Source organism: Sinocyclocheilus rhinocerous, unplaced genomic scaffold (assembly GCF_001515625.1).
Source record: "Sinocyclocheilus rhinocerous isolate Xijiao unplaced genomic scaffold, SAMN03320098_v1.1 scaffold1246, whole genome shotgun sequence".
Lineage (NCBI taxonomy): Eukaryota > Metazoa > Chordata > Actinopteri > Cypriniformes > Cyprinidae > Sinocyclocheilus > Sinocyclocheilus rhinocerous.
In genome coordinates, this window is record NW_015630543.1 from 816,031 (window position 1) to 825,831 (window position 9,801).

Here is a 9,801-nt window from a genome sequence, read left to right on the forward strand (position 1 = left end):
CTCACTACAACCGAACCGCTCCAGAGTTCGTTTTCAATCGAACCACCTCGTTCAGGCTATCTCGGACCGATTGTTTTGGCGCGGATCTGGGCCGTGTTCACATATGCCCAAACGAACCGAGCTAAGGGGGCAAATGTGCCAGGTTCCGAAACAATGGCCCAGGTGTGAAAGCACCCTAAAGTGACTTCTTCATCCCTTTAGAAACTTTTTTTTTCAAAAGCCTAGCAACAAAATCAATTTCTTGGACAAAGCTCATCTACATTCCGAGACTCTCCCATGACGTCATAAAGGCGAGTTCACTGATCTATAGAAATATAAATATAGATCAGTGAACTCGCCTTCCCTGCTTACAGTGTCATCACCGGTGCATTGCTGCATTTTTCCAATTTTCCAGCCAAAAAAATGTGATTACTACTTTCATTTCTGCAGTTAGAGCATTGACTTGTTGAGTGGAAGAGGTTATTACATTTCTTACTTTGTCTGTTACAAAAAAAAAAGACTTTTTGATCTTGACAATCAAGTTTGTATCGTTTTATCAACTCCATATCATCATATAACTCCAATATGTCATATCTTCGCTGGAAAGTGTGAACTTTTTGTACATGTACAGAAAGAAATGACTGTTTTACAAATAGTACATGAGCTGGGCAATAATTAAGTTCAATTAGGATTACACAAAGCTAACACACAAAACTGACAATTTATCATGAATACAGTCATACGGGCCTTATTATTTCAAATGGAAAGTAAATAATTTGGGGAAAAAACAACATGACAACAGAGTTTCAACCTTGTGGTAGTCATATGATAATAAGGACACTTTGGTCATGTGATTGTGGGAGAGTATGGCTGATTTGCGTGACCTAAGAAATGTCAGAGCGGTTGGTAACTTATTCTATCGTACTAATCTCAAACTAACACACATATACAGCAGCCTAATATTTAAGAAATATGGTTATATTTTCAAAACGGTGTTAAAGTTGCTATCATTTATTGCAGTTAAGAGTTCATAGTGCTGCATACTTGCTGGATTCCTCTGTTAATGAATTACTGTACACATATTTTTTCTTTTAAAAATAATTGTATGCAAAGTAAAAATTGCTTTTAAATAACTCACAGCAATTTCCCTGCAGGCAGACATGGAAATACCAGTGCCTTCTATCTGTTTCAGTGCATACTCCTTCTCATCCTTCCTGTAAAAACACAAACACAACATTACTAAAGGTGAGGAAAAACAGCTACGCACATACCGTAAATACACCATTACAACACGTTTGAATATGAATAACTCTATTAAACAACTATCTGTTGTATTTCAGTAACTTACATTTAAGACATGAATAACAATATATTATTTAATTAATTCATAAATCATAAAGTAGTAACCATTAAAAAGTGCTTGTTTACACACTAATGTACTTTAATTTTTGCTAATATAATAAATAAAATACATTTTGCTAATAATTAAATAATGTGCATTGATATTGATATTACCGAATTAAATAATAACTTTTCTCCAAGTTAAAGTTCATGATTCTACCAAAAAATCTCTGTGAACCAATTTCTTTTTTGTAATGATGACTGATGGCTGAAGCAGTATTTTTTCATATTTCTCATCTAGTTTACATGATTACTCATGGTTATTGATTGATTGTCTGGTGAAAAGAATTCACTATTTAAATATCCATTTTCTCAAAAGTAACTTCACTTTTCTTTGCAATGATTTTTAACCAACCGACCAAAAAAATAATTCATGAGATGTACAAAGCCCTCCCTCAAGTTCACACAGGTGTAGTTCATTACATTAAACTATTAATATGTCCCACTAACATTTCAGATCCACAAAATGTTTCCTTTTGCCTTAATTTCCAATACATTATCTTTTATTATTTCAAAAATATACTCTGTAAAACATTTAACATGCAAAGTGTTCCTGAGCTACCTTTCTTAAAAGTAAACAACACTTGTTTGCATGTTTTGTTTCCCAATGCAATGAAATGCAAACATTTTCCAGGGACGTGCTCAAATACCTCTATAATTAGAAGTATTTTTTTTTTCTGTGAATAAGTACCAATATATGATATGAACTCAAGGTGTGGTCACGTTAGCCGTTGTTCTGAGACTTTTCACAAACTAAATCCAATCAATTAACAAAGAATCCAGATGTTCTGGAATTTCACATGAGGGCAATATGTTTCAATACCAAAATCCACAGCCTACTTGTACTACTCCAGGACCATGGTTGGGAACCACTGGCCTCATCTAGCCTAACTAAATGAAATCATCTTTTTTTTTCCACCTGCGGTTCACACATATATGTGACCCTGGAGCACAAAACCAGTCATAAGGGTAAATTTTTTTGAAATTGAGATGCATGCATCATCTGAAAGCTGAATAAATAAAGCTGATGTGTTATGTATGGTTTGTTAGGATAGGACAATATTTGGCTGAGATACAATTATTTGAAAATCTGGAATCTGAGGGTGCAAAAAAATCTAAATATTGAGAAAATCATCTTTAAAGTTGTCCAAATGAAGTTCTTAGCAATGCATATTACTAATCAAAAAATAAGTTTTGATATATTTATGGTAGGAAATGTACAAAATATCTTCACGGAGCATGATCTTTACTTAATATCCTAATGATTTTGGCATAAAAGAAAAATCTATCATTTTGACCCATACAATGTATTGTTGGCTATTGCTACAAATATACCCCAGCGACTTAAGACTGCTTTTGTGCTCCAGGCTCACATATTGTAATTTAGCTACATGTGAGCAATTCGAGCACTATTCACACATAAAAAACTCCAGCCTTGCAAACCTGACATGTGCTTATGAGCGTCAACATGAGCTGCACTGATGATCAGAACAAACAGCCAATCAGACACGTACCAGCATACTTTCATCTGTTTTTATCATGATATAATCACATGTAAGACTTCAAGAGTGAGCTGTTCCTAAACCACATAATGTCATGTCAAAGGCAGACCTGCTCATGTTTCATGTTCAGTTATCTTTGCCATGTAAGTGTTTTCTGTAATGTTGAAGTTGTTGTGCTTGCCATTGTGCTGAGGAGGTTGTGGTGGCTCTACATAATGAAGACAATAGTGTATGTTGCGTCACTTAATGTTAAGTCAGTGCAGTGCAGTGATATGTAACTTATTATTGTTCACTGCTTTTATATATAAACATGTGCTATGCTAGCTACAGAACCTTTTTTAAAGGTGACATATCATGAAAATATGACTTTTCCAGGTTTTAAGTGCTACAATCTGGTCCCCGGTGCATCTACCAACCAAGCAAACGTGAAAAAGATTAACCCAGTAACTTTGTTTTGGGAAGCCTTTTTCTGCAAGCGTCTGAGAAAACGAGCGCGCACTGCTGCTTTCACATGCATGCTCATCATTTGCTAACCTTCAAGTTGGTACAAACCTGTACGAGTTTCTTTCTTCTGCTCAACACAAAAGATATTTTGAAGAATGTGTGTGAATGAACAGCTGATGGTCCACAATCATGTCCAGCGTACCTTTTTTATTCACTACTGTTCAAAATATCTTCTCTTGTGTTCAGCAGAAGGGTGCTGCCTCGGTTAACAGCTTTCCTGCCTGTTTTGAGATATCAATATCAGAAATTCTGATGAAATAGGTCTTTTCATATTATGTTTTGATGTGATTGCTGTAATATGATTGATCCGAATCACTTATTCTATTATATAACACTGTTGTAATTAAATGATCTGTGGAGTATTTTGAGCTGAAACTTCACAGACACATTCTGGGGACACCTGAGACTTATATTACACATTGTAAAAAGGGGCATAATATGTCTCCTTTAAAATGTACACCATAATCCAACATTAAACATTGATTCATCTTCACTCAAAAATACAGACTTGAATATACTGGAATCTACTCAATATAACGGAGCTGATGTAATTAAAAAGAACATTGACTAGGCTCAACTAAACTGGTATTTCTGAAATTAAGACATATATTTAATGCAAACACTTGCCCTAAAATATTGAATAAATTCAATAAGACATTTTTTCATTGAAAAACAAGGCAGTCAGAGTTGAATGCGTCTGAAGCACTGCTGCTTTCACATGCATGCTCATCATTTGCTAACCTTCAAGTTGGTACAAACCTGTACGAGTTTCTTTCTTCTGCTCAACACAAAAGATATTCCATTTCCTTGTTTGGGATTTTGGTCGGCCCCGCTTAATAGTCACGTGTTCGGTGGCGTATGTTATTGTGGCCGATTGCCTTCTGGGAACTGTAGTGTACTCCGATCAATCCACCGGTTTGAGTTAACGACGGTAGGTCGTCCGTGAACTACAACGCGCAAATCGCGATGTTGGACGTCGTTCCATTCCCTTTCAAATTTTCGAGGTTGTTGGAATATTCAAACTTTGCATTAGCTGTCATTCTAACAGAAGTACGATGATAACTCGCGTCCTCAAAACGTTTAAAGTACTCTCACACGATGGTGTAAAATGCACAAGCAAACCATCATTTTTCTTCAACAGACTAGTGAATAAACGGGGACCAATTACCAGTTGCCTATGTACTGGCGCAGCGTTTATTCGCCTTTACAAGGGCATTATATACAAGCTGTGCTACTACAGTCTGAGCGCATACCTTTACGCAACCGCCAATTTGATTGACAGGAGCTACAGCCAATCGTTGCTGACATGAGGGCGGCTTCTTGGCCGTGATTGGCCGCAATGCGGATGACGTCGGCGGGTAGGTAATAAAAGCTCCGCGCAGACTGCCATTCTGCGCTTACACAGTATGGCCGGCGATATTAGCTAGCACTCGCCTACGGTATTCTCTGTAAAAGGGAAGACGGTTAAAAAAAACAAGGCAACTACATCTGGACTGCTCAAGAACTGTAACTAACCTAATAAATTATAACAACCAACAAAGGACTAATTTAACTGGGATTCCATCCGACGGTTTAATTTCTGTTGTTGGAGTCTGTTTGTGTCACGATGGAAGAGAGCAGTGCACACTTCTTCGAGGGGACCGAGAAGCTCTTGGAGGTGTGGTTCTCCCGAGAAGACGAAAGCAAAGGAACCGGGGATCTGCGCACTATCCCCAGGTGAGTGAATAAGTCCGAGCTGGGACTGGATTTAACCGAGCCAGGCAGTCAACGGCGTCCTATCGCTTAAATCATGCATAAAACGTGTATAAACCATCAGTAATGTCACCGTGCTAGCTCTGAGAGCTGCTGAGTGAGTGACATGTGGCTCTGGCTCTGACACCCGAGCAGTGATCAGCAGTTTTGGCCATTTTTGACACCATCCCCCTTTACGCTCATTCATTTGAGCTGTCAGGACTGGAGCTGAACCTCGAGCCCCAGTGAGCTTTTTCCCCTCCTACTTCTTTTTTGGGCATACTTAAACTATTCCGAGTCGTCATGAACAACATCAACAACACATTCAATCAACGTCTAGATAACTTACAGGTTTTGATCTTAGTCTGGCCCTGTCTGTGTCTCTTAACATCGCTCTGCAATGTCCATCTGTCACTGGAGTCGTGTCTCGTTTCGCTGTATTCGGATCAGCCCTGAATCAGTTATCGATGAGCTGTGGTGCGAGTGAAGGCTGATCGATTGATTAGCCAGTGGCTAACTTGCAGCTAGCTGATATGGCGCCATAGCAAACACGCCTCCTCGAACAACACAGTCCTCTACGGAGTGCTTCTGTACATATGAATGCATACTGGATGCTATTGAGTCCTCTTTTGTTGACGTAGCGTTACTAGTTTTATTTATTTTTTTATTTCCACAAAGTTATAGGTATTTAACAACAACAAAAAATAATCTTTGAAGATTTGTGATTGCAGTTGTGCTTCACAATATGCGACTGATTGCATCCAAGAGCTCTATTTTTGGGAAGGATCATGGCGGTTGAACCTGCGCCGCAGCCTCCGTGTGAAAGTCACGCGCTGCGTCACACGTCGTAAGCTCCGCCCATGTGTTGTGATTGGTTGGGAGTTCTAGTCGCTCATTGGTTGGTGTTATATGTGCGCAGACAGCTGCGGCGGTGCGCATGCGTCTCCTGCGGACTGCGAGCTAAAGAGTTAATGCGGACAGAAAACAACAGTTTACAACATTAATTTAATGTGCAATAATGGTTGGGCATTCGAATGTATTTGTCTTGATGTCTAGGCTATATGTAATACAGAGTTATAATTACAAATGACAATGTCTTTTAAAAATAAATAAACACTTTATATGTGGAAGTTCACTAATATGTGTGCATTATCATTTAGCAAAGCTAGATGTTAGGTAAACAGATCGTCCAGTAATGAACATGTTTATTGGCTGATACTAATATTCTCGAAATAGTGGCGGAAATATCGGATACTGCTGTTCTCAAAATATTGGTCTATTACTACAAAAAAAGTCCTGTATTAATACTACGATGCCTGCCAACAGCAAAAACAATACATTAATATGTTTCCAGAGCTGGGTAGTAACTGGATTAAGTAATCTGATTCCAAAAAATTAAGTACATGTAATTGGATTAAATTACATTTTGAAATACTCATAATCAGACTACAGTTACTTTTTATGGATTACATGATTACATATTCACTCAATAGCAATAATGTATTCATAATTTGCGGATTATCACCAATTTTTCATCTTTTATATTTTACTTCCTAAAATAGCCTACCGCGCTTATATACACTCAGTCTTTCAGTTTTGTGGGCATTAACGCAGAGATCAGTCATTAGTTTGGTGGATACACAGCATCTGAGCACTAGGGCTGTCAAAATGACTGAAAAACTAAATTAGAATTTTCTACTTAAATATTATCAAGATTCGAATTACAGGCTCCGGACTAATATTTGAGAGCAGTGGCACCAGCGCCACTAAGATCTACAGATGGTGGCGCCAGGAGCAGATTTGGTAGCGCTGGGGGTGGTGTGTGGGAGTATTAAAATATAGATCATTTAATCATAAAATTACTATTGTTTTGCATTAATAAGTGCAGTTACTAATAATATTACATGTTCATTTCTTGTTTATTGAAACGTAGCGTGCTTTTGTTTCGTTTGCCGTTTGATGTTTCTCAAATGTAACAGAAATGGCAGCGCTTATGAGTTGGACAACGCGGTGGTCGCGACCGCACACAAAAATGAGTCGCACCGGCAGAAAAAATGGTTGGTTGCAGTCTGGAGCCCTGAATTATATTCGAATTTAAAAGGCATAATTTCAGTCAGGGGGGAAAAAAGCTTTTGGCTTCTCTCCTGAAAGTTGAACTTGCATTAATTTTACATTGCTTTCTAAACATGCCGCTCTCTTGTGCAAGACGCGAGTGCAACTCTGATAGACGTCCCTCTAGAAAATGTGATAAATATGCGTTCTGTGTGAACGGCTTGGTTTCAGTTTTGACGTAAACAACATCTTCTCCACACTGATGCTCTCGTTTTCCGCAATATATGAATGAACAACGTAGCGAGGCCTAATTTTACATTGCTTTCTAAACATGCCGCTCTCTTGTGCAAGACGCGAGTGCAACTCTGATAGACGTCCCTCTAGAAAATGTGATAAATATGCGTTCTGTGTGAACGGCTTGGTTTCAGTTTTGACGTAAACAACATCTTCTCCACACTGATGCTCTCGTTTTCCGCAATATATGAATGAACAACGTAGCGGCGCCGCATCTAGTGGGTTCAACTGGACAGGCTAACAAAAGCATTCAAATGCAGTCAATGACACTTACATCGTCATCGCATCTCGTGCACCACTGATAGGCTGCCTGACGGCTGACGCAGACCTAAAATTCGAATGCAACGTTTTTGCATTCGAATGTGGATTTTTTTTTTTTATTCGACGAATATTCGAAATTCCAATTTGTTTTCGACAGCCCTGCTGAGCACTGGATTTACAAAAATCTTTTCAGGATTAAGAAGTGTTTCAACATTGCATCAACTACTGATGAACACATTCATTCTTATTTGAATTATTACAATTTGGGAAACCTAGACGTAGTATAATATTTAATGCACTTCATGTTGTTGATAACAAATGGAATATATTTTCTTACTTTTAAATATTTTTATATCCGTATGGAATCCAATTTAAATCAATGTGATAAACGAGATAGGTCAGAAGTAATCTAAAAGTAATCTGATTAGATTACCTAAAATGTGTAATGTAATGGATTACGTTACTAGCTAAAATTTTTGTCATGTAATTTGGAGTCAGTAATGGACTACAATTTGTAAGTAATCTACCCAGCTCTGCATGCTTCCATAAAGTTGTATTTTATACTATTGATCTATTGTAATTATTTTCATAAGGTTCAATACTCTATAATGTATAACTCTAAGTCAATTACAGTCAGCCTTCCAGCTCATGTAGAAGCTAGGTGTGTAAAATATGAATGAGGGAGGACATCAGCGCTCCTCTGCTGCATCTATAGTAAGGTTTCTCAGAACTGAAAGCTGATCTCTGTGGTTTCTCTGGGTACGGCTGTCAGGTTGAATGATGAGGGCTATTAGTTTACTTCCGGCAAAGCATTAACACACTCAGAGATACTAGAAAGAGGATCATTAGAGTCTGAGCACAGCTAGTTTCCAAATAAATCCAGCAGGTCGTGTAACTGCCCCTCGTCTTCCTACAGCGCAAGGAAGCACTTTACTGAGCTCAAATCGGCCTTTGTCATAATTCATAACTAGCATTTTGTGTGTCCTTGATAGGGTTGCAAAAAGGTGGAAAATTTCCAGTAAATTTCGGAAATATTCCAGGATTTTTTTTTTGGGGGGAATATTCCAGGGATTTTTGGAAAGTTTCCGGAAATTTTCCACCCCTTTGCAACCCTAGTCCTTGATACACACAGTTAGGGATGGAACGATTACCGGTTTGACGATAAATCATGATAAAATCCCCCACGGTTAGTATTACCGTTTCATATTTTAATTATCATTAAAACCGTATCCGATTACCGCGATTTGAACAACTCGGAATAAATAGGCTAAATACTGTACAACATAAAGCAAAGTTTTAAATAATAGTCTCACGTGAGCGTAGCACGTAAAATAGTTTTGGTTTTGTCGAATCGTGGCGGAAAAGCTGGGAATTTTTAAAAGAGTGAGGGAATTATACAAATGAATCTACGAATTAATGAATTATATTAATGTACCTCTGAAGGTTCTGGCTGTCTTCAGAAAAGATTCGATGGCATTTTGTTTTCATCTTCGCTCCGTGTAATACCTAATAATTTGGGCTGGGACAATAAATCGATGCATTGCGATTTGTGGATGGATTCTGTGTTTTTCGGAATGCATCGTGATTCTCTCTGGAATCGATTCTGAGCTTAGTTTTTAACAGCAGATGGCGCTCTAGGCTAGTTTTGAAGTCACGAAGAAGAGCGCTTGTGCGTTCGGCTGAGTAATGTAAGTGCTTAAATGTACTTGCACATCGGCTTTTATGATGTGAGATTAATGTAAACACAGCCCACTGCGAACACTCTTGTAATTCGCTTCAACCTTTTCGAACTTTATGAATGATTATTTTAGGTTAAAGTGGTGCGTGTGTAAGGAACCAGAAGCAAGCAGAATACGGCGGCTTCTAAAGCACGCAGTGCCATCTACTGTTAAAAACTAAGCTCAGAATCGATTCAAGAGAGAATCGTGATGCCTTCGGAAAATCTCAGAATCGATGCAGAATTGGGGCCTGGCGATATAGCTAAAAAATGTATCAACGATATAATGTTTCATTTTTTTAAAAAAAGAGCAATATAATTTTTTTTTTTATTTAACCACTGTATTTTTTAATTAACCCA

The 9,801-nt window shown here is 38.0% G+C and overlaps 2 protein-coding genes across 2 annotated transcripts in view; one reads left to right on the forward strand and one right to left on the reverse strand.

The window, feature by feature from the left end:
* The window catches only part of LOC107740535 (cyclin-dependent kinase 19-like), a 44,293-nt gene extending 43,029 nt beyond the window's left edge, over positions 1–1,264 (reverse strand). Inside the window, exons 1-2 of the mRNA XM_016552982.1 lie at positions 1,251–1,264; positions 1,118–1,193 (exon numbers count right to left, since the gene is read on the reverse strand). Of these exons, the coding sequence (XP_016408468.1) occupies positions 1,118–1,193; positions 1,251–1,264 (90 nt within the window). The remainder of the gene's footprint in view (positions 1–1,117; positions 1,194–1,250) is intronic.
* A 3,526-nt stretch (positions 1,265–4,790) lies between these two features.
* The window catches only part of LOC107740536 (S-adenosylmethionine decarboxylase proenzyme-like), a 14,676-nt gene continuing 9,665 nt past the window's right edge, over positions 4,791–9,801 (forward strand). The window contains exon 1 of the mRNA XM_016552983.1: positions 4,791–5,102. Within this exon, the coding sequence (XP_016408469.1) occupies positions 4,993–5,102 (110 nt within the window). The 5' untranslated portion in view covers positions 4,791–4,992. The remainder of the gene's footprint in view (positions 5,103–9,801) is intronic.